General features: G+C 34.8%; 1 protein-coding gene across 3 annotated transcripts in view; it reads left to right on the plus strand.

Annotated features, from left to right (window-relative positions):
* The window catches only part of VEZT (vezatin, adherens junctions transmembrane protein), a 56,505-nt gene extending 30,923 nt beyond the window's left edge, over positions 1-25,582 (plus strand). For 2 of the 3 annotated variants that reach the window (XM_069489300.1, XM_069489301.1), the window contains 9 exons: positions 620-795; positions 3,466-3,741; positions 7,079-7,216; positions 11,197-11,344; positions 14,873-15,204; positions 17,885-18,078; positions 19,157-19,257; positions 20,929-21,136; positions 24,830-25,582. In XM_069489300.1, coding sequence (XP_069345401.1) covers positions 620-795; positions 3,466-3,741; positions 7,079-7,216; positions 11,197-11,344; positions 14,873-15,204; positions 17,885-18,078; positions 19,157-19,257; positions 20,929-21,136; positions 24,830-25,341 — 2,085 coding nt within the window. In that variant the 3' untranslated portion in view covers positions 25,342-25,582. Of the gene's footprint in view, positions 1-619; positions 796-3,465; positions 3,742-7,066; positions 7,217-11,196; positions 11,345-14,872; positions 15,205-17,884; positions 18,079-19,156; positions 19,258-20,928; positions 21,137-24,829 lie in introns of all 3 variants that reach the window. The other variant, XM_069489302.1, reaches the window with a different exon arrangement.
* Positions 25,583-26,118: the final 536 nt, after the last annotated feature.

Below are 26,118 nucleotides of genomic sequence, written 5' to 3' on the forward strand. Positions count from 1 at the left end.
GTGTCTTCGGTGTCAAGCATGGTACCTGGCTTATAGAAGATATTCCTTAATAGATGAATAAAAGGAAGAGAAGGAGGAATAAATGAGCTGGTATATGTGAAGGCATTTTGTAAACTATAAATTGCTATGCAAATGGTAGTGTGATTTTGCATTACATTCCTTAAACATGTATTTTTAAATATCTGAATGTTTATTTTTAGAAGGCCTTGATCCTGCTAATATAATTCTTAAATATTGGCAATATTGTTAGAGTTTCAGGGGCAGCATCTTTTATGTTATAGGATTATATTTTCCATGTTATATCCCAGCACTTTAATTAATTAAGCCTAACTGGACAGGTTTATTAATCTATAATTACTTTACATCTCATTATTAAAAATTTATATTTTACATCTGATGTCTCAATGTCTACTTGAATCTTTATTGTTTCACATTTACAGTGAAAATAAAAACCTATCCATCATACTGAAGATAGATTGGACTGTTATTTCTTCTTCTTGGAGTCTGTTCTGAAAATATTAATAAATACCACTAGATTTTATTAGTACATTAGGAGCTTAGCATTTAGTGCAATATTATGTACGTATTAATACCTCTCTTCTGGTATTTTAATGGCAAGGATATTGGATTTCGACTTGACTCACTACATACCATCCTGCAACAGGAAGTCTTATTACAAGAGGATGTGGAGCTGATTGAGCTACTTGATCCCAGTATCCTGTCTGCAGGGCAACCTCAACAACAGGAAAATGGACACCTTCCAACACTTTGCTCCCTGGCAACCCCTAATATTTGGTACTGTCCAGGAAACATCTATCCTTTGGCTGCTTACATATAGAATATTAGCAAAGGAAATCCATCATCATGCTGTCCATTGTAAAAGCATAAACATTTAGCAGTACAACTGAGGTAACAATATGCCAGAAGTAAAAGAAAAAAAAAAGGTGCCTTTCTAAAGTAAATGCTATTTAAAATCAAGGTGGGAAAAAAATCCAACTGGATTATTATGTACTCTCAACTCAGTAAAATTAGTTCTGTGCTTGCCAACCCAATAAATAGGTATAACATGTGCCAAAAAGAATCTCTTTTACCCGTATACCTATGTACATGTAAACCTAGCCAGTTCTTTATTATTAATAGATTTTATCGTAACCATATTATAGAAACTCCAAGAGTAGGATGGGACATAGGTGTAGATAGCTGATTCTTGCTGTGTTGGCTGAGAAGAGATCATAAGGAGCATAATTTGATGATTCAGACTATCCTAAAACTTCAACCACTTAAGTATTTGGTTCTAATGCAGAAGTCCTAGGTAATAATCTGACCAAAAAAAAAAAAAAAACAAATGAATGAATGAATAGTAAAAAAGGATTATGTACAAAGAATTATTGATAGCTTCTTCCTATTAGAGTTTATTCAATTTGATAGATGAAGGAGGAATGAAGCAGTGTGCTAAATCACTGCTCAAACTTGTTCAAGTTATACCAGCAGTTATATTCATTGGCCTCAAGGTTCTGGATTTAAGTCTTTCCTATCACACCAACAAATGCTTCATATTGTAACAGGTAGCAAAGTATGGTATTTTCCAAATCTGTAGTCACTCAGATATCATCACAAGGAAGTAAAGCATCTTATCCTTCAAAAACATAACAATTTAAGGAGCTGCTAGAAGGAACCACAGGTTTTAAGAACATACTACTTTGCTTTTAAGTTTCCTTTAGCCACAAATGTGATCAAGCAACTATGACACCTGTATATGCTTTTAGAGTTTGCTGTTAAAACATAAAAGTATATGATGAGATTTTACTTCATGATATTACCAGTATCATCTAAAAAGTTAAGGATTCTAAGGGAAATTAGGGCAAATATTTATTAAGAAACATTCTTACATGTGACTTTCTTTGCAGTAGGATGGATTGTAACTCTCTTCAAATATTGTTGATGTTTTTCAGCTATCTTCAGATACATCCCGCCTATACTCCCCTCTTGCTTATATATACACATTTTCCCCAAAGCCTTCATGGCTTAAGAGTTATATTTTAGTCTATTAGATTTGTAATTGACCTGAATAAAAAAAATTTGTGCATATTTTTACTTCGATTAAAGCTGTATAAAAGTATAAATCTTGTCCATATCATGGTCCATGGTAAGTATGTATATTCCAAATTAGTGCTGATTATTTAAAATTAGAGGACTTTATTCAAAACAATTGCTCATCAAGTATATATTATTTCTAATTAGAAAAACGAAGTCTGATTTTAGGAAAAAGGAATTCACAATATTTCTGAAATGATATTTTTACTTTTAAATCTATATAGTGGATTTTAAAATCTATAATTTTTGCATATTAGGTTAATGATTCCATATCTTTTATATTCAGAAAAAACAGTTGTTTTACAAGATAACATTTTTTTGTATTTATTATCATCATTTTTATTATATATGTGTCATTAAAGAGAAAGGTAACAATTGCTTTGGGGTCACAAAGGAGAGATTGACTAGAATTAGAGGCAGCCATTTTAAACTTTTGATAAAATCTTCACAGAAGAGTTGGTATCAGAGGAGAGTTTGAAGGAGTAGGATTTTGGCACTAAATATGGGATTAACACTAGACAAAAAGGGAAAGAGAGGGAGAGATGTCCTGGTTTACAGTGCATGGAGGCTGGGATTCACAATTGACTCAAGACATGGTTTGGTCCAGCTTTTTTTTTTTTCTTTAAGTGACATGGTCTTGCTCTGTCACCCAGGCTGAAATGCCGTGGCACGATCATAGCCCACTGCAGCCTCGAACTCATGGGCTTAAGTGATCCTCCTGCCTCAGCCTCCCAAGTAGCTGGGACTATAGGCACTCACCACCATGCTTGGCTAATTTAAAAAGAAAAAAAAATTTTATAGAGATTTTATGTTGCCCAGGCTGGTCTTGAACTCCTGGCCTCAAGCAATCCTCCTACCTTAGCTTTCCAAAGTGCTGAGATTATAGGCATGAGCCACCGTGCCTGGCTGGGCCAGCTTTTGAGAGGTCTTATAGACTGAGTTAATGAACTTTGATTTTATCCTGTAGGCAACAGATGATATTTCTAGTTGCAGACTGTATGTATTTAGAAAGTGTAGAGGCCTTTTGTTGGTGCTGCTAAGCATCAGTCACCACCTACAGAGAAGTTCTTTGAATTTCTTTTGTGAAATCACCTTTAGCTGGTTTGAAGACACCTATTTCTAATGTCCTTTACCTAAACTTATCAGCTTAAATTTTAATACCAAGCAGCATTGTCTAGTTGATATATATTTTTAAACTATTTCACATTGCCTTCTTAAATGTCATATTTTTTAAAGTTATGCTTTGCAAAGAAGCTAGCATTTTATCTATTTCATTAAACCTAAATTCATAATTGTTTTTACTGATTAAAGTAACTCATCTTTCTTTATCTAATCTGATGGATATCATTTTCTTGGTTTCTCTGTTCCTAGGGATGTCTCAATGCTATTTGCCTTCATTAGTTTGCTCATTATGTTTCCCACTTGGTGGATTGTATCTTCCTGGCTGGTATGGGGAGTGATTATATTTGTTTATCTGGTCGTAAGAGCTTTGCGGTTTTGGAGGACAGCCAAACTACAAGTGACCCTAAAAAAATATAATGTTCGTTTGGAAGATATGGCAGCAAATAGCCGAGCTTTTACTAACCTTGTGAGGAAAGCTTTACGTCTCATTCAAGAAACTGAAGTAATTTCCAGAGGATTTACACTGTGAGTTCATTTTTTTTATTTTAATTTTTAAATGAGTCTTGACTACTACATAGTTAAAGGAGAGTATTTATTACCACTTTCGTTTCTTTATTGCATTTATAGCAAAAAAGTGGATTTCTTTTTAGCATTTAATAAAGTATATTAACTGCTAAGTGAAAGATTAAATATATTATGTGCTAGATTTAATATATAGTATAATTTTGCTTATCTACTTTGAGAAACCAAAGTACTTTAAGAATCATGATTATTTCTGTATATTACCGTGTGATTATATGAGAAAACGTATAGAGGGTGCCTAACCCTGAACCTAGCATGCAATTGTTACCTAGTAAATGCTTGCTCCCTTTACTCCCTATTGAATGCCCTCTTTCCCCAGTTTAAATGATAGATGTATTTGATATAAATTTATTTTTAAAAATCTTGACATGTGTTAATAATACTCTTTAGGTAAATATTAGCAGATGTTATGGCACTGATACTCTCAGAATGTCATGCAAATTGTGATGTTTCACATTGCCTTGGGAAATTAAATAGTCACCAGTCTAGCTGTAAGTATATTAAGCTACAGGATATACTGGCTACTTAATCAATTCTTAAAGGGAAAGTTACATTTATTGAGTACCAACTATGTTCCATATGCTATGCTAGTCACTTTTTCATACACTTAAAGGCATACAATTGTAAGTGGTAGAGCACTTCTATTCAAATCCATTCCATCTGACTCTAAAGTCTATTTCCAATATACTAGGCTGTCTGCTAAGCACTAACAGATGACAGTTGTACTCTGGTATATTTAATAATTTATATAACCTTTGCAATCTATAGGTGAGAGAAAGTAAGTACATGGTAAAGGGTAATCATTGCTATTAATTAGTTGTATCTGGAAAATCATGAAAAGGGGGAGTGAAGAACCTCTGGTAGTCATCTCATCCTTTGCTTTGCTCAGCTCTAGAACACTACTTACACAGTGTTGACATAAACGCTGTTTCTGGAAAATTATGGAACAGAGAATTAAAATAAGTTCCAGGAATCATTTTGTTCTTCACTCTGTTATGTTCTATACAACAATCCCAGGACATTAAGAGGGATTTTATAACTTCTCTTTCTGCTCAATTCAAAGTATAATAATCCTTAGTATCTGTTGACATATTTGTCCTTCCATTAGCTGAAGGCTGAAGTCTACTTCTTGTTGATAGAGGATAGCACATTTTAAGTGGTTTGAGTATCAAATTTTAAAAGTTAAAAAAATCACAAATTAAGTAATAGCTCCTTTTCATTTTATTGAGAGGACCGACTGGTTAAGCAAAGTGGCTATGTGTTAGTGAAGTTTAGGCAAGTGTATAGGATTCTGTGCCTTTTGTGGTTTTCTAACATATACACATACGTATGGGATGGGCATGAAGAGGTAAAGTTGGCGGGTTAGACATGATTCACCTGCAAATTATACTTTCTACCCATTCAGATGGCAGACAGGCAGAAGAAATATTAGAAGAAACTGCTTCATTTGTCTTTATCTAACTGGATAATGGGTTGAAAAAAATTATGATGAATAATCTTGAATCATAATTTTTTAGAAATATTTTCAGTTTTTAAAGCTGATTCACTAAAATGGAATACAAGCAGTAACGTCATATATTGAAATCATGAATGCTGTTTGTTTCTGCCTCAATTTGCCCTCTTTTAGTAAATAATTTAACCCTTTTTTTTGCATTAATTCCCTTGTTTTAAAATAAGCTTGTCATTATCCTCTGCTTTTTATAGGGTTTTTTTGTTTATTTGTTTTGTGTTTTTTGGGTTTTTTAAGAGACAGGGTCTTGCTGTGTCACCTAGGCTGAAGTACAGTGGCGCAATTATAGCTCACTGTAACCTTGAACTCCTACACTCAAGAGATCCTCCTGCCTCAGTCACCCAAGTAGCTTGGAATACAGGTGCATGCCACATGCCTGGCTAATTTTTTTTTAAGAGATGGGGTCTCACTATGTTGCCCAGGCTGGTCTCGAACTACTGGTCTCTCCCATCTTGGCCTTCCAAAATGTTGGGATTACAAGTGTGAGCCACTGTGCCTGGCCTTTTTATAGATTTTTTTTTTTTTTCTTTTTTGAGACAGGGTCTCACTCTGTTGCCCAGGCAAGAGTGCAGTGATGTCATCATAGCTTATTGCAACCTTCAACTCCTGGGTTCAAGCAGTCCTCCTCCAACCTCCTGAGTAGCTAGGACTAAAGGCAAGTGCCACCTTGCCTGGCTAATTTTTTTATTTTTTCTAGAGAGAGATCTCACTGTTGCCCAGGCTGGTCTTGAACTCCTGGCCTCAAGTGATCCTCCCGCCTCTGCACTTGGCCTTCTTGTAGATTTTTAATGCCTGGATATATTTTTGTATGGTTTAACACTTTTAAAGTTTTGAGTTAGATGTCTTGTTTTATAGGTTTGTGGTTATAGTTCAAGAAATTTACAAATGCCAATGTTTTGTTTTACTATTGGGAAAGGTTACTGGTTAGGTAAAAAAAAAAAACTATTATCTGATAACTATGTAATATTTAATCATGTGTTATTTTCAGTTATAAAACATAGTACATCATATGTCATCATTATAAATAGGTACTCCCCATTAATCTTACGGAAAATGCCATGAAATGTGCTTCCTCTTGAACAGTTTTGAGAGTAGCTATGCTACTACATAGTAACCCTTACTTTGCCTTTCTACTTGCATTCCCCTGCTGGCCACTGGTCCTGTTATCTTTCCGCGTCCCCTACTTCATTTTGAGTAGGTAAGTGCCAGTGGCAGCAGGTGGGTAAGTAATTTTGCCCTACTTTTATGAATGTACAGAATGTATTTCTATACAGTATTTTTTCTGTACAAGTGACCAAATATATGATTAGTGAACATATATAAATGTATAGTAAGAATGTGAAAGTGTTTATAATTAAGGCCTTCATACTTCCTACAGATACAGATTTTGAAAACTGAATGTAAAGTATTTCCACGTTAGTAGATTTTAGCAGATAAAGTGTCTATGTAAAAAAGATGCAAATTCTTACGTAAATATTCCTACATTTCTGTTATATCTCAACTAAAATTCATTGTTTCCCCAAATCAGAGGAAGCCTTTACTCTTTGAGATGTTAATTTTTTATTTGTCTTTTTTCTGGTGGCTATATGTGTATCAGAGAAATTACTATATTATGAGACCTGAGTTGACATACGTATAATCATTTTCTAATGAAAATCATGAGAAAGGAATTTGTTTTCTAAGTTTAATAGAATTGTCAATTTAGGAAACAAAGACTTTAGGACACCTGTACAGTTGTATCACATTTTACTTTTCAAGTTTGCTTGACAGGGTCAGTGCTGCTTGCCCATTTAATAAAGCTGGACAGCATCCCAGTCAGCATCTCATCGGTCTTCGGAAAGCTGTCTACAGAACTGTAAGAGCCAACTTTCAAGCAGCAAGGCTAGCTACCCTATATATGCTGAAAAAATATCCTTTTCTGTCTTTACATGAGAATAAGCAATGTTTCCAGAGTCCTGAATATAGATATTATAGTTGCATCCTGTAAATGTTAACTATAAATTGAGATTGCCTTTTTTGAAGCTAGTGTCTATCATCACTTTTATTTTAAAACTGGAAATGCATTCTAGGGAGAATGATAATAACAGATAGGGAGAAAGTTCTGCTCTTGTGTAGCTCATTTTTAACAAGGAAAAACTTGAATTTCCTCTCTTTAGTGGTCCAAAGAATAAAGTAGAAAAGCCTGGCTTTGCTAGGTCTGACTTTTTTTTTCTTTTTGAGATAGGATGTTACTCTGTCACCCAGGCTGGAGTGCAGTGGCGTGATCATAGCTTATTGTAACCTTGAATTCCTGGGCTTAAGTGATCCTTCTACCTTGGCTTCCCAAAGTATTGGGATTCCAGGCATGAGCTACCATGCCCAGCCAAGTCTGACATTTAAAAAAATTTCTGAACATGGCAAATTCGTATCATGACATGATAATAAACTGGCAACAGGAAATCCTTCCCTTTTCAAAAACAAACAGGCTCTATAGATAGATTGGCTAAGTTCAAATTTTGGCTGTTATCAGTTACTGCTTAGTGACCTTAAGCAAGGTTCTTAACCTCTCTGAACTTTGCTTTACTCATCTTTAAAATGGGAATAATAACATAATCTTCCTTATTGTGTTTTTGTTAAAATCAAATGAAATAATGCATATAAAAAGATATCTAGTATATAATAAGCCCTCAAGAACTGATTACAGTAAGACTGTCACTTAAATTTACTAAATCAAGAAATTAGTTCTATTAGCCAAAAAATAAAGGCATATAAGATCTTTGTTTTAGTGAAATGAAAGGCAAAAAGACTACTTTGTACCTTTAGTATGTTGGGTACTATGGCACTGGTAAATATAATACTTAAATTTTATATAACGTTTTATGTTCTATCATTATGTCCTTATATATACCTTACTTGCTAGATTCTCTTGTTTCTACTTTGCAAGAAAACTAAAATAGAGGGTAAGTGACTTGCTCAGTGTCACACAACTAGTAATAGATTGTGTCTTGACTGTAGGACTTACGACTTAAAGCCTTTTCTATGTATATACTTACCATATTAGGCTATTTCTTTGGAAATGGAGACAAAGCATTTTACTTTTCATTAAGAATTTATCCATTTTGTTCCCCCATTGCCTAAATGCCTTCCTACTATGGGTCAACCATTCTTCTAGGTGCTAGGAAGACAGGGTAAAAATATGTGCTACCCACTTCTAAAGATTTTTGAGTATGAATGGTAGGCCAGCAATCATAATACAGTATAAATGCCCAGGGTGCCTTCCAACATAGCAGGGCAATGTACGGCTTATGGGGTCAGAGAAAGTTTTCAGGGAGGTGACATCTGAGTTGAGCCTCAAAGAACAAGTAGGAATTGGCCATGAGGATGATAAGAGTCTGCATTCCAGGTAGAAGGAAGCAAGAACATGTGGAAAGAAATAGAGCTATGACAGTGCTGCTTGTAAACTGCAAGTAATTAGTTATTCAGTGAATAATTATGTAGCATAAACTTAGTGCCAGGCAATATGCTAATCACTAGATATACAGTGCTAAGCATAATAGACATGAGCCCTGCCTCATGGAGCTTATAGTTCAGTGTGGAGTAGGGAGTGAGAGGGAGGTAGCCTAATAAAGATTGCAGATTGCGTGAGTTCCCTGTGCTTGTCACTTTTCTAGAAACTGGGGACATAACAGTGAACAAGACAGATAAGATCCTTGGTCTCATGGACTTACCTTCTAGTGGATAAGATGATCAATAAAAAATGAACAGATGAGATTTTCATATAAAATAATTGCTATAAAGAAAAAAAGCCAAAGGCTTTTGATTAAATGGTAGGCAAAAGCCTTCTGAAGAGCTGTCATTTACACTGAGATTTGAATGATGAGAAAGATTGTGGGGAAGAGTGTTCACTTAGATAGACCAGCAAGTATGAAGATCTTGTGGCAGGAATGAATTTAGCATGCTTGGAGTATACAAAGAAGATCATCATTATTGGAGCACAGTAAGTTCGGGATCAGGGTATGAAATGAGATTCAGATCTTATTCTCCCTACATGAAACCTTAAGAAATTAAAGAAAGAATCCACCAGCCATTTGAAAAGACCAATGTAAACCCTTATATGCCTGATCAAAGTAAAGAGCAGAAATAAACAAGATTAGTAACAAGAATGCAGTGGTAACCATGGATGTGAAAGATTAAAATAATTTATAAAGGACTAGTAAATGCAACTCTGGCAGCAACTTGAAAATGTAGGACAAAATGGTTTATTTCTTATAAAAATACAAATCTGCAAAATTGACCTAGTAATAATTTAAAAACTTGAAGAGATTTTAAAATATTCCATTTAAAAAAGAAAACACCTGGTTATATGTAAACAATGAAAAATATGCAATATTAAAAAAAACAATGATAGAGTTCCTGAGGCCCTGGTATGGAATGTTCTCCAAGTTATAGTAAGTGAAAAAAAATAGCAAGTACACGGATCAGTATAATACCCTCCCGTTTGTATACAAAAGGGACTATATGCAGGGATGAATACATGTGTATTTGTTTGCACTCATATGTATATATATGCCTACATATCTCCAGGTACACACATTTATATTTGGACTTGCTTTTATGTATAAATGCATGAAATATCTTGAGGAATGCACAAGATACTCGTAACAGGGATTGCCTTTGCCTTTGGATAGAGGAACTTCATGAATTTTGAATCCTGTGAATGTATTACCTATTCAAAAACTAATTGAATAAAAAATTTTAACTCTCAGGTCCAGATAGTTTAAAAAAAAATCTCAGATCACAGAAAAGGTTAGAAAGCTTCCCTACATCATTTTATTCATGAAAATAATATAATCTCACTATCAAAACACATATTACAAAGAATAAAATGTATAGATCAATCTTAACAAATGGAAATACAAAATATTTAAATAGAATATTTATAAGTTTAATCTAGTACCATATCAAAAAATTATTACAATATGACCAAATAGGAATATGCTAGAAATACAGAGATGGTCCAATATCAAGAATTGTATGGATATAATTCTTTACAAAAACAATTAAAGGGAAAAATCATTTTTATTGATATGATTGATGTGTCTATAAGGAAGAGGACAGAGGAAACATAACAGTAGTCTATGCCAAACAACCTATATGGAGCAGGCTTAGTACTACTTACATCTGTAGTCCATGTCTTTTAAATAATGTTCAGCTGAGCTGTGGGTGGGGCACCTGCGGCCTCAAGACCACTTGTGGCCCTCCAGATCCACAAGTGTGACCCCTCAACCGAATCCAAACTTCACAGAACAAATCCCTTTTTTTAAACTATCCCTTGAATTCTTTCTGTATGAAGAGCACTAAGATGTCTGAAACCTGCAAAAGGTAAGTCAGGTGCATGAACTGGCAGTTCACAAAAGAAGAAATACAAATGGCCAATAAATATGATAAAATTTTCAGTCTTCATACTTAAAGAAATACAAATAAATCCCCTTTATTAGGATTTGTTCTGTAAAATTTGGATTCAGTCAAAAGGTTACATCAAGGATCCAGAAGCCCACATGTGGCTCCAAGGCTGCAGGTTCCCCACCCCATGACACAATGAAATACACAATACAGCCTCAAAAGGTAGGTGTCAAAAATAACTAAATTAGCACTTTAGAACTTTCGTAGAGTCAAACTTTTAATTATTTAGACATAAAAAAATTGTATTCACAAGTATCCTCTAAGATATCTGAGAATACTTATGGTAATATGTTAGATTTTAAGATAAATTTCTGTTTAAAAACTGCTGTAAATCTCCTCATGTAAAAATTCAGAATAAAGATTAGTAAATGTAATTTAGGACAATTTTACTGTCCCTCTTATGCTTTAATGAAAAGGCTTTGTTGATTGCCTTAACCTAATTTAACCTACCCCCTGAACTCTGAGAGTGACAATGTAACCAACTACATCTGTGTGGTGCCTTTTAAGGAGCTGGGCCTTGGACTTAGTGAAGAGCAGATTTCAGAAGAGGAAGCACATAACTTTACAGATGGCTTCAGCCTGCCTGCACTGAAGGTAATCTATATGTGTAAGGGAAGGGCTAAAGAGAAGATGTATGCACTTGGATTGTGCCTGTGCTTTCTGCATGTAAACGGTGCATCTGTTCCCCTTCGTTGTTTGCTGAATACCATCATCATAAGTGCATAGTGATGTTTGTGATGCTGTCTTTATAAGCTAGGGGCATCAGAGAGATTGGATGAGGAGATCCTTATATTTTGATGTCAAAATAATTAAAATTCTTAATATAAGAAATAAAATAGAGTTTGGAGATAAGTGAATTCACTTTTTAATTGGAAGCCATTATGAGTAATTTTATGACTAGCCATTTGTTTCAACAAACATGGAGAAAGCACTATCTCCAAAATTCTTGTTTAGGACAAGAATTTTTTTCATTTTTTTAAAAACCACATAAAGGGATACATTTGGCTACATAAAAATTAAACTTCTAACTTCAAATACTGCATATTTTTAAATCCAAACAAGCTCAAGAAAAATTGCAATGATTTATAACAAAGGGCTTGAATTCTTTCTATATGAAGAGCACTAAGGTGTCTAAAACCTGCACAAGGTAGGTCAGGTACATGAACTGGCAGTTCACAAAAGAAGAAATACAAATGGCCAATAAATATGATAAAATTTTCAATGTTAGTACTTAAAGAAATACAAATAAAAGTAATAAGTTAAACATCTTGCCAAGATATTGAAAGTTGGTAATATTCATTATCAATGAAGATTTAGGAAAACCTCACACACTAGTGGTGAAAGTATAAACTGGTTCGTTTTAGCAGTGAATATCAATTTTCATAAAGGTGTATACCTGTTAATCCAGCAATTTTACCTTTACAGATTTATCCCAAGAAGTAATCAAAGATAAACCCAAAGTATATTCATGAGATCACTACAGCAGCAAACATTGGAAACAAATTAAAAGTTCAATAAAATGGAATTGGTAATGATTTATGGTACCTATAATTGATGAACTGCTTTGGAGTTAAAAGTGGAAAAATATTGAAGGAAAATAATATCATGGGAAAACATAACTTATGCAAGTTAGCAAAACCATTTTTGCAGTAAAATTCAAGTAGTATTTTTAAGATGTTAATCCAAATATCTTAAATTCCTTTTCAATATTCAGCAGGCTCTACTTAGATATTTCTTTGTTTCTAGTCTTTAAAACTTCCCATGACACCATGAAAATCAGTGCTAGTGTAGCTGACAGCATTTATCAAGATCTATTTTGTTTTGAGACTGTATAAACTTCAACATCTTTAAATTTTTCTAATCCACATAAATGTTTTAATTTCCCTATTGTTGTTTTTCTTTCTGTCCTGATACTTAAAATTTGCCTTGACTTATTCCTACCCTCATTCTAACCCATCTCAGTGACACACAATTTAAACTAGAAACCTGGGCACCATCCTTCTTATCTTTTTTACCCTCTCATATCCAGTTTGTCAGCAGATTCTTATGTCAGTTCTACCTTCAAAATGAATTTTGAACCCATCCACTCTTTTCTATATCCCCTCCCACTATCCTAGGTCTAGCCACCATTATCTGTTACCTAAGCTGCTACAATAGTTTTCTTAGTTTCCTCAGTTCCTAACGTTATTTGTTCAAGGATGAAATTTGATCAAATCACAACTTGGTAAGAGAAAACAATGCAATTTGACATATAGCCTTTTAAATGGTTTATCCTTTGAATTAGTAACTCCACTTCTACAAATCTTTCTGAAGGAAATTATTCTAAATATAGTCAAGCTTTATGTGCCAAGTTGGCCTATTAGTTTTGTGCTTATAATAGCGAAATATGGAACACTGCCTAAATGTTCAGCAATAAATGAATGGCGACTCCTACCATATGACTTAAACCTCCTGCTTCCTAGAACTCTCTTCCCTGATGATACTTTTATGGCTAACTTCCTTCAGGTGATATTTTTAGAGACACTCCTGACCACCCCCTTCCCCTCTCCCCCTCTCTCCCGTCCTTTCTCTCTCTCTCCCTCCCTCCCTTATATGTATATACACACACATATACATACACATTTGCTATTCCCCTTCTTTGCTGTATTTTTCTCCATAGCCCGTCAACCAAGAAACACTATCTTTTTTCCCCTGGACAGTCACTACCACAGAAGGGAAACACTGTCTTTTACTTGTAGATTATTATCTATACCTCCCTGTCCCCCACCTGCACCGCTTGAATATAAGCTCCACCAGAGTCATAATTTTTTTCATTTTTGTTCACTGCCTGACACATCACAGATGCTCAAGAAAGCACTTCTGAGTGAATGAATAAAGGAATAAAGAAAGTCATTGTAATCATAAAATTTAATAGTTAAATAAGAAGACTTGCAATTAAGCTTGTTTATATTCAAGAATTTGTAGATATTGTGTCTTTGGAAATTTGGCCTTGTTCACTTTTTAAAAATTAGCTAATGGTAAAATAGATTTACATGAAATTACTTAAATCTTTATTCACGTAATTTAAAAATTCATTTAATAAAATCATCTAGGCTAAGCATGGTGGCCCATGCCTATAATCCTAGCACTCTGGGAGGCCAAGGTGGGAAGATCACTTGAGCTCAGGAGTTCATGACCAGCCTGAACAAGAGCGAGACCCTGTCTCTACAAAAAATGGAAACAGTAGCCAGGCATCTTGGTGCACACCTATAGTCCTGGCTACTCTGAAGGCTGAGGCAGGAGGATGAGCCCGGAAGTTTGAAGTTGCATTGAACGATGATGATGCCACTGCATGCTAGCCTGGGCAACAGAGCAAGACTCTATATAAAAAAAAAAAAAAAAAAAAAACCCACTAAATATCCATTTTCATGGTTGTGAATAATTGGAATCTAAATTATTGAAAGTGGTTCTATCCTCTTTTCATTGTCTGCTACCTCTACATTGTCTGCTACAACTACATTGTTTCCACATGTGTTTATTTTGGGGGTATTTTCCTCATCTTGAATAATACTGTATCTGGAGAAATCCTTTGCTGCCTGGATTTAAAGTGTCTCTCAAGAATGGGTTTTGCCGTTTCTCATGCTAGACATTCCTGGAGTATGATCATTCTTGGACTGATTTTTATGTTAATTTCTTAGCTAATTGCTAGGCCAGGATAATGGTCTAATTTTGAACCCCAAACTCTGGATCCATCAGTGACTCATTTCTTTGGATTTATATATATCCATGGGTCTTACTGTCTTCTTTTTTCCTATGTGAAAATTTGTAAAAATAACTCATGAATGAAGATTCATTTCTAATAAATGTATCTCATTCCCTCATCACTTCCCATCTAGGGTAGAACTGTACTAAATTATATATTGCTGTTACCTGTTATATTGGGATCAGAAGTTCCCATATGCCATGACTATATAATTTGATATTATTCTTGGCTGATCTTAGAGTTAGTTCAAGCTCAGCTATATTCATTATTTAGGATAAAGTGAAGAATTTAAGCCAGAAGTTAAGACAAACAAATCTGTGGTTTGTTTTGAATGTTGACCAATATTTTTTATTGATCTAATCCTTTTTTCCTTTTTTTAGGTTTTGTTCCAACTCTGGGTGGCACAGAGTTCAGAGTTCTTCAGACGGTTAGCCCTATTACTTTCTACAGCCAATTCACCTCCTGGGCCCTTACTTACTCCAGCACTTTTGCCTCACTGTATCTTATCTGATGTGACTCAAGGTCTACCTCATGCTCATTCTGCCTGTCTGGAAGAACTTAAGCGCAGCTATGAGTTCTATCGGTACTTTGAAACTCAGCACCAGTCAGCACCCCAGCGTTTATCTAAAACTCAACAGAAGTCAAGAGAACTGAATAATGTTCACACAGCAGTGCGCAGCTTGCAGCTCCATCTGAAAGCATTACTGAATGAGTAAGTTTAGAAGCTATGTTAGAAATGTCCTTGTGATTAGCAAGCTTCATTCTTGTACCATTGTGGTAGCTGGCTTGTGTCCTAGCTAGAAAGAAGAAACAAAATTGAGACATATAGCATGAAGGATGATTTAGAACTGCAAATGTAGCATAGAAACAATGATTTGTTATGTACTATAAATTGGGGGCATTGTAGTTTTTACTTTTTCTGATTTCAGCAGAAAACCTAGAAAGATAGGACAAAAAGCAGGTGGTATTCATTCTCTTTGAGAGCTGAAATGGAAATGGTTAGGAAGAATGAGCTTCTCTTAACTTTCTTAAGGTAGGGCTCTTAAACTGGAACCTGCTGACTGAGAAAAATATCTGCCAGCACTGGAACATTATAAGAGGCATTGTTATATATAGTTGAAGAGTAATATATTGCTATTTTTCTAAATAAACTGTAGCAGATCTGGAAATTTTCTTGTAGCACAGGACAAGCTTTATGGTCCCAGTCAAATAGTAAAATGTAGGGTCTATAGTTTATATTTGTTGATCTTCTACCTTGCATGATATTGTTGGTATTCCACCTTAATTTCTAATTTTTTATGTTCTACTTTGGTATACTTTTATCAACTGAAAATAATATTTTCATATATTTCTACATGGAAATTTTCAAGTTTAAAAATTAACTCAAGGTATTTAATTGAATACAATCATTTCCAGTGAAATTTTTCTCTAATAGTTAAATATTCATAGTATAGGACTGGATCAAATAATGGTTGGGTTCATGTGTTATTATCAGGAAGGTATAGGAATTTAATGAGCTGATAAGATGTACTTGCTTGTCCCTGTATACCAGGCAAGAAATAGAGGGGGGAAGACAGTAATTAATTTTGTAAGATAAGAAAATGGGTCAAAAAGACTTGACATATCAGTAAAATCAAAAGGCCTGTCTCACTGGAATGCGGGAGAATAAGATGTACAAGGATAGGAACTTAAGGTCGGAAAGACATTTTGAGCAGATAAGTTTTTAACCATCAGTTCAAAGCCTGAGATAGGTAGATACAAGGCTGATATAAAGGTTAGGGCACAGGGAAAAATGAAGAGACTATGAAGTGAAGGTGTTCCAGTGGTCCGTAGCTGCTATTCTAAGACAGCAGGTGCATGCTAACCAAACTCCCAGTCCTGTCTCCTACAGAGAACATGGAAGATAAGGCCATCTCCTATTGAGTGGGTGCCAAAGGTTGGATCATCATCAGAGGAAAATTAGATTTTACTGGAAAGGTTGTAGGCAAAGCCAGAGTCCCTGAAGAATTAATTTTTGGCAGTAGAGTCAGAAATATATAGGGCATGTTGGAATGCATTAGAGTGAGGGAAGATGGCTCAGGGAAGGAAGAGTGCTACACTGGGTGGGCGTGAACACGAAAAAGAGGAGCTTTATACCTTGGGCAGGGATTGTGGGTTATGCACAGGAAGTATATGTGCTCTTCTAAACTGGAATATTCTGTATATGCTACTATCTGTCACCTTTCTAAGTATTCTAACTAGAAAGTACATCAGTCACACACCATCATACCTGATTTGCTCTGTAGTACGGCAACACTCAACTTTTGAAATGGTTGCCTAAAAAATTGTTTTGTGTTTCCTATTTCAAAATGCTCTTTTTGTATTTCACTCCTCTCTTGCCCTTGTCCCCTTTGCTATTCCCACTCTCAGTGCCTCTCAGTGCAGGACCATATTGTCTCTTGCTTACACCAGGGCATTAACCTCTAACTGTTCTCCCCGCCTCCAGAGTGTGTGCTGCCAGTTTAATGTGACTGAGGCAGATAATTTGCTTTTTCGCTTAACTGAAAATCTTCACTGGTTTCCGAGTATAGCAGCTTAAACTAAAGTCTGTACAAAACATTCTATAAATTCTATAGAATTCTGTAGGATTTGTGATAACCTGACTACAGTCTGCATTTCTATCTTTATTTCTTTTTCTTCAATCCAAACTGTATAAATGCCTTTTCCCATGTTCCATCTAAAATGACCTTCCTCACCTTTTGTCCAGGCTCAAATTTTATCCATCCTTCAACACTACTTCTTCCTTAAGTACCTTTTCCTTGGCTGTTCCCTGTTTGTACTTATAGCTGGTAGTACTTTCACCTTATTCTGAATTCTCGTAACAGTATCTATAGCTCTCTGTGGTATTACCCTTCTGTGCTTGTATTCAGCCCAACTTTACAGCTTACCACCTTTGTGCCTCTGGACAAGTTTCTTCAACTCTCTGGACCTAATTCCTTACCTGTAAAATGGAAATAAAGTGTTAGTTTTAACTTTTATGATATTGTATTTTATATACATATATGTATATAATGTCCCTGATTCAGTTATAAATTTCTTATAAATAAGAAATGGGTTTTTATTTCACAAAATACCTAGTATGAATATAAAAAATATTCATTAAATAAATATATGATACTCTTTATGCACTTTTAAAAGGTGGTGGTAAAATATATATAACAAAATTTATTATTTAACGATTTTTAAGTGTACAATTCAGTGGCATTAAGTATGTATACACTATTGTGCAACCATCACCACCACTCATCTCCAGAAGTTTTTTTCATCTTACAAGCTTATTTTTTAAGCCTTATTAATTATATATATATTTTTTTAATTTTGGAGACCTGTTTCTGTTTTTCTTTATTATTCAGGGTAATAATTCTTGAAGATGAACTTGAAAAGCTTGTTTGTACTAAGGAAACACAAGAATTAGTGTCAGAGGCTTATCAGATCTTAGAACAGAAATTAAAGTTGATTCAGCCCCATGTTCAAGCAAGCAACAATTGCTGGGAAGAGGCCATTGCTCAGGTGGATAAACTACTACGAAGAAATACAGATAAAAAAGGTACCTGTGAGAGATTTCTTTGGCATATGCTTATCAGACATGCTCATTCCACTCCAGTAAGATTTTATTAGATGTATTTCTTGTCTGCATTATGAAACTGGCATCACAGGATTTTTTAGTTTACTTCAAAAAGTTGAATTTATATGTACAAAGTGACACTGAAAGTCTTGGCTCTTATTTTGTAACTTGAAAAATGAGTATGATTTGACAGTGAATCATACCTCCTCCTCCTTTTAAAAAAAATGGAAATGAGGGGGTAAATTTTGATAGTATTTTTCTATTATTAGAACTTCTAAAAACTCTCTTTCAGTTAGGATTATAAAAGAATGAATTTGATAGTCAGGGGCCAGAAACTGAGTTTTTCTTTTAAGATAAAGTACTTACTTCACATTTAGAAGTGATATACAAATGATATAACTAGTGGCACTTCATATTCATTATTAAGGATCTAAGTATAAAAGTGTCATTATTTAATGGTAATTTATCAGCAAGGAAATGTTAAAATTCAGGCTAGGGGGTATCTTTGAGGGAAAGCAGGAAGATAAGCTGAAGAGCTAGATATGAGATCAACTAACCCTGTGATTAGATACCAAATACAAATTTTAAGAATTAATCAAAGTTAAACTCACTTGGGTGAGCTTTTTTAAGATATTTACTTGTGAAACTCATTTCTAAATCTAACTTCTGAGAGTTATAACAACATATTTGTGAGATTGAGTTTGATTTTTGTGAGGAAGAGTGGTATCTGTCTTAAGATTGTGCTATGAGTGAAAAAATTTTGTTCAGCAAGTGTTTATAGAGTATGCCAGATACTATGGTGAGATGAAGAAGGAAGAAAACCAGGTCCTTTCCTCCAAAAAGCTTAATTTAACTTAAATTGTAAATGTACTGATGTTACTGTTGTTAATTTTAATATCTTTAATTTTTTATAAATAAAAAGTTATTATCTTAATTAGTTGCACTTTAAAATTGACAAAATATTAGTATTATGGATGTTTTTAATTAGGTATTCACTCATTACTGTGGAGCCTGTTTCTTACCTTTATTCCCACCCTGTCCCCCGACCCCCTTTTTTAAGGCAAGCCTGAAGCAGGATGTGAAAATCCACATTGTACTGTGGTACCTTTGATGAAGCCCACTCTACACATTGCAGACAAAGATCCAATTCCTGAGGAGCAGGTAAGGATGAAAATTACTTTTTTTCCCCTAAAGAAGAGTTTCACAGACAAAGGTTATCTACCTTTCTTTTAAGTGATATAGATAATTGTTGAATAATTTGTTGAATTTCTGTTTCTAATGAGCTTTAAAATTATATCATAATGTATTGAATTTTTATCAAATCATTAGTTCTTAGTGCCTCGAATTTGAATTCACTGAATCCACCAGGAGATTTTTTTTTTGTTATTTACATCTAATTGTCCATTTCTTAGAGGCTTTTTTTTTTCTAGAGACAGGGTCTTGCTCTGTTGTCTGGGCTAGAGTGCGGTAGCATCATCATAGCTCACTGCAACCTCAAACTCCTGGGCTCAAGTGATACTCCTGCCTCAGCCTCTGGAGTAGCTGGGACTACAGGTGTGCCTCCACACCTGGCTAATTTTTTAATTTTTTGTAGAGACAGAGTCTTGCTGTTTCCCTGGCTGGTCTCAAACTCCTGAGCTTAAAAGATCCTCCTGCCTTGACCTCCCAAAGTGCTATGATTACAGGTGTGAGCCACTGTACTTAGCCTTCTTAAAGGCTTTTAAAAGTAATTAAACACATTAAAAAGTAGTACATTGGCAAAGGTACCTTTTGGGATGCTGGAAATGTTTTTATCTTGATCTGAGTGATGGTTACAGTATGTATACATCTGTAAAAATCCTGTACACCTGACTGCATGTTGTCTCACTTTGAAAAACAATTTTTAATGATTGCATTAGATACTGACAAACATTACTTTCGCCCATATTTATTCAGTATTCTTAACTGCAAATGGAAACCAACTCCAGTTAGTTTGACAGACAAATACTTTATTTAAAACCATTAGTTAGCTTACAGCATATTTCAGAGGACCAGGTAAGGCAGGCTTGAACCAGGCTGGAATGAACAGCCAAAATCCCTAAAAAGAACTATTCTAGTGGAAATATTATTGCTAAGTCACTGGGTACAGACATTGCCACTTGCTCCATCAATGCTGAATAGTAAACACTACCCTCAGAACTACCTCTGGAAACTTGATCTGCCACCATCCTTGCCAGAATGGATTCCACAAGGTCCCTGCTTCCTTTATCACAAACTTCTGAATCAGATCTGATGCAGGTACGTCTGATTAGAGGATTCCAGGTCATTTGCCTGAACCGAAACTGCAAGGGAGGCTAGGTAAGCAAGTATCCTACCCTCTGTCTTAGAGAAATGGAGAACCATTAGTCGAGGTGTTTCCTAATCCTAGAAAGAGTGTTCAAACTTCCTGGGAAGGCACAAAGAATCACAAATGTCTACCAGAAGAAAACTAACATGCCTAACCACTTCCCTAAACTGCTAGCCCTTCTAATTTGATTGGTTTTGACATGGCTAATAACTATAATCTTAGCTAAGTGTATAGTATGGTACCAGAGTTGAAGTTGTTAAACTTTTTTATCCACAACTGTTTGTAGTATCAACTATTATGCTTTTTGAAGATTTCGATTTTTCTATATGTATGTATATATATGTATATTTGCTTTTTTTTTTTTCCGCCCAGCTTTGCTTAAATGACCTGTTCCAAGAGCAAGTCCTCATTTTTTTAATGTTGGAGATAGGTAGGCATAAGTAAATGAATGTTTACTAGAAAAATGTCTGCTTGAAATAAAATGATTTTTCTTTTTTCATTTTCAGGAATTAGAAGCTTATGTAGATGATATAGACATAGACAGTGATTTCAGAAAGGATGATTTTTATTACTTGTCTCAAGAAGATAAAGAGAGACAGAAGCGTGAGCATGAAGAATCCAAGAGGGTACTCCAAGAATTAAAATCTGTGCTGGGATTTAAAGCTTCAGAGGCAGAAAGGCAGAAGTGGAAGCAACTTCTATTTAGTGATCATGGTAAGCACTGATTTTAGAATAAAAGGTTATTTCAATGTAGGAAATCCTTTTTTTCTTCAACCATGAATCTTATTTTAGCTATAGAATTCTGTGGCTTTAATTTTAGGGGGATCTACTAGTAAGCATAATACTTTTTCTTCTAGACATGAAATCAGTTTTACCAATAAAAGAGTAGGTATGTAATCACGTTGGGAATATGAAGTCACACTTTTTCATCAGTTATCTAATTTTTTAGTAAATTTGTTTTAGAATGAATGGGCAGTGAGTTGAATAATTTGGGATGTTTTAAATGTTATTTTCAAATCTAGTGAATTTGAGATTCTAAACTCTGTTCTGCGTATGTTAAAATGGTAAAAATACCTCAGTGAAACACAAAATTAATAACTCTATGTTTGCTATTAAAAAAATGAATTAAGATTTACCATTTAAACACATAATTGGAGTTACTTAAGTAGTTTGAGCACTTTAGTAGATGGGAGATGTGGAGGTGATTTCTGTGTATGCTGTCTCCATACTCTGATTTGGGCAGAGTGGGATAGTTAAGTAGCCTTAAATTCCTTTATGTTTCTTACCCTTCTTTCCTTCGGTCAAACTTCCTGGGAGGCAGGGGAAGGAATGAGAGAGGAAGCTTGATACTTGACAATATTAGCCTTGCTAATTTAATTCCTAGTTGAATTAAGGCCTATGGGTTTCTAAGAAGACAGAGTGAGACTTTCCTTCCCTTTTAGAGTATCTGTGTGGACCCTCAAAATCAAGCATCTTCTTTTCCCTTCCTCACTAGAAGTATACAGACTATACCTTCTGGAAGGCTCTCTTTTCTTCTTTTAGGAGTCCTACAATTCTCCTTTGTCCAGATCTATATTTTCTGGTTTTATCTTTCCTTTTCTTTCCACAAGCCCACTTTATAGCCCAGGTCCTCGTTAGATTATGCTTGTACTTTATCATAGCCTCTTAGCTGACTTCCATTTTCAGTACCTTTTTCTTCTAAGCTATCTTACAAGCTCTATCCAGATTTTTCTCAAACAGTGCATTAGTGATAGCTCTCTCTATCTTAAAACCTATAGTGGTTCCCCCTTTCTTATCATATTAAATCTAAACTCCTTTTCCGAGTTTCAAGCCTCTTCATCATAGGAATCCATCATATATGTAATTGTATTTTTCACTATTTTTAATATGAATATCTTCTTCTACTTATGTTTATCTTATTAGAGTACAGTTCCACAAATGTGCTATTTTTATCCATGAAAAATATTCCTGCTTCTCCCTTTACCAAGAATTCTGTCTTCTCCACCAAGCTATCCTCTCTACTAGTCTCTCCTTCTCCATGACTCCTTCTCTGACTGCTCTAGCTCTGCCACCTCTCCTACCACTATAGACCCTCATGCTAGAGAGACCTGGTAGTGAAACGTAAAGGAAGTCCTGAGCAGCAAAGCGTATAGCAGAGAAGGAAAATGATTAAGAACTTTCCAGCAATCTGCTTGTCCATATATTGGGCCTACACTAATCAGAGATTAATGGTATTATGTTTTAGGCACTATTGTTTTCTATGTATTCAGTTTTTTTGTTTCTATAACTAAATTATAGTCTCCTTACATAGGGGCTGTATTATCTTCACAGCATTCATTCAGCAAATTATTCATTCAACAAGTAGTAATTGAGTACTTGTTATATGCCAGGCATTGCATACTGCTGTATCCCTAGCACATAGATCAAGAGACAAAAATACCTACCCACTACACATTATTCGGGTGATAGGTACACTAAAAGCCCAGACTTTACCACTATACAATTCATCCAGGTAGCAAAAAACCATTTGTACCCCCTAAATCTATTGAAATGAAAATTTAAAAATTTTAAAATGCCCACCCTCCTAGAGGTTTACATTCTAATACACTTGTCAATTAATCCTCTCATTATACAGAGTATATCCCCCATTTAATTAGCAATAATCACGAATAGCAATCAACTTCTACTATATGTTGCATTCTTTAAGAACTAGCAGATTTATAAACTAAAAATGTATATAGACTGAAAATAGCATTATATATAAACTTGTATCCTTTTTTATTGTTTAGTATTTTCTTCAAAATTATCCTATTGACATTACGGGCAAAGATATATCAATGAGAAAAATGTGTCTCTTTTTCAGGTATGTGCTTTTGATACAGTTTGCATTGGAAAAGGCAATAATGCTGTTTTAGTTTGTGAAAATAAGTAAAAAGCTGCTGATACCACAGAATGCTTTTCCCATGAAAAATTTCAGTACATCTTCCAGAGTTGTTTTCATCTCTGCCTACAGGGTTTGTAAAGTCCGAATGGAATTAGAAAGGGAAATTCTACACTGGAACCTGCTGTGGCCATTTTTTTCTGTTGTTGCTGCTTCTCTAGTGGAGTTACTGCAGCTTAGGGATGTTTCTTGGAAATGGACGCGTTTCCCAAAGTATTTTTTAAATACACGCCAGATCTTCAAGAAGCACTTTTTTTTCATCCGTCATGCTTCATAATATATTGTATTGTACTAACCCCCTCATGCTGGGAGGAGAGACTGCCTAGCAAGCAACCCACTGCCTACTAACATCAAGAGGGGCTAAATAAAACTTCATTTTCCTTGCAAGGACAACTTCTGCCGTATGGATATATGTTATATTTATGTATTATATTTTGTATAATAGTTGATCTTAAATGCAGATTTTATTTCATTTGTATTTTTCTGTGGCACTACAAAATGTGTAGAAGTTATGGCTTTACTTTCATTAGGGTCTTGTTAGGTGGTTGGCAAGTAAGTTGAATTGTATGTTACATTTTTTTTTCATGCTGTTTTAACTTGTAAATATATATATGTTGAAGATATGATTATTATCTGGATTACTATAGGCCTTTTATCTGACACGTTATCAGTGAAAACCATGCTGCTTATTCTTTAATACAATTGGTCTCAAACTTTAGTGTATATTAGAGTCAAGAGGAGGGCTTCTAAAACATGGTTGGTCCCCACTCCCAGAGTTTCCAATTCAGTAGGTCTGCGATAAGGCCCAAGAATTCACATTTCTAACATCCTAGGTGATAACTGATGCTGTTGGAACAGGGACCACACTTTGAGAACCACTGCTTTAATATTTTGAATACGATAATATGTGAGGTGTTTTAAACATTCTTATCTGGCCAGGCGCAGTGGCTCACCCATATTCCCAACACTTTGGGAGGCCAAGGTGGGAGGATCGCTTGAGCCCAGGAGTTCAAGAACAGTCTGGGCAACATAGCAAGACCCCTTCTCTAAAGAAATCTAAAAATTAGCCAGGCGTGGTGGTACATGCCTTTAATCCCAGCTACTTGGGAGACTGAAATAGGAGGATCACTTGAGGCCAGGAGTTTGGAGCTGTAGTTGAGCTATGATCACACCACTATACTGCAGCCTGGGTTATAGAGTGAAACCCTGTCTCTAAAACAGGAAAAAGAAAAAACAAACTCATTGAATCCCTATCTCATTTAATTTCTTAGGCATTTTATCTCTATTATAAAGTTCCCTGGATTTATAAATTTACATTGATTGATTTTACTAGAATGTTTTATTTAGCTTTTATTTCTTTATTTATCATTCTTTAAAAAACTACTGGGAGTTTAAATTAAAAGTTTAAATCATTGCTAGGTCCTTAGTTATTATTTTTTCTTTTTTCTTTTGTTTTTTCCTTGAAGCCGTGTTGAAATCCTTGTCTCCTGTAGACCCAGTGGAACCCATAAGTAATTCAGAACCATCAATGAATTCAGATATGGGAAAAGTTGGTAAAAATGATACTGAAGAGGAAAATAGTAAACCCTCCACAACTGACAGTGAAATAAGTAGGACTGAGTATTTATGTGAAAACCCTGTAGAGGATAAAAATAAAGACAATTCTGCAAACAAAGTCTTCCTTCAAGGAGCAGAAGAAAGAATCTATTACCAATGTGAGAGTGAAGATGAATCTCAGCAGGCAGATGGAGGTGGCCTGGCCACTGCCCCTCCAACTCACAGGGACTCATTACAGCCCTCCATTAAGCACAGGCTGGCACGGCTACAGCTGTCACCAGATTTTACCTTCACTGCTGGCCTCGCTGCAGAAGTGGCTGCTAGATCTCTCTCCTTTACCACCATGCAAGAACAGACTTTTGGCGATGAGGAGGAAGAACAAATAATGGAAGAAAATAAAAATGATGTAGAAGAAAAGTAAGAACCAAGATTCACATGAAGTGATTTTAGATTGTTCCTTTTATGAAAGTGTTTAGCTTCAAGACTGGAAAGGGAAAATGAGTATAAGTTTACTATATATATAATGCTAAGATGTGAATTTACAGGAAGAACCCTGGTTTGAATAACTGATCTGAAATTAAGTAGTTACCTGTAAATGGCAGATCTGTTAGGAAAATAAGAGAAAGGTAAGGGCTCTCTTGAATAAACTGCTGTTTTATTTGTGGCACAACTGATCAATCTTGGGAATTCTTTAAGTATTTTTAATAAGAAATGAATCATCATTTCTTGCCAGAATTTGCTACCATAAGGTAATTGGGATAATTCTGTTGCAAGAACATTAATATTTAGTATGACTCCTTTTTACTGTATTCTTGCAGTTAATAACTGCAGCTATTATGTTAATAACCAGTTGTTTGTATTTTATTTTTGTTTATACCAGTCTTCAAACAAAGATACAGGTTCTGAATAAAAAAATTAATTCATACAATTGATGTGTGCTGGGGTTTGGAACAAAAAAGTAGTTTGAAAAGTACTTGGGTTGTGACATATTTCTTAAGTTTCTTTGCTCATGTGTATTTAGTAGTTAATTTTAAGATATCTTAATGATCTTTAAAGAAAAGAACATTGTACCATTTTAAGAATTACACCTTCAATGTTTTTGTTTATTACTTCTTCCATTCTTGTTGCAACTAAAAGAGATGATAATCAAAGTGGGATCCCTATAGTCCAAGGCGGGGGCCCCCAACTTAGCATAAAG

The sequence above is a fragment of the Eulemur rufifrons genome, chromosome 16, assembly GCF_041146395.1.
Source record: "Eulemur rufifrons isolate Redbay chromosome 16, OSU_ERuf_1, whole genome shotgun sequence".
Lineage (NCBI taxonomy): Eukaryota > Metazoa > Chordata > Mammalia > Primates > Lemuridae > Eulemur > Eulemur rufifrons.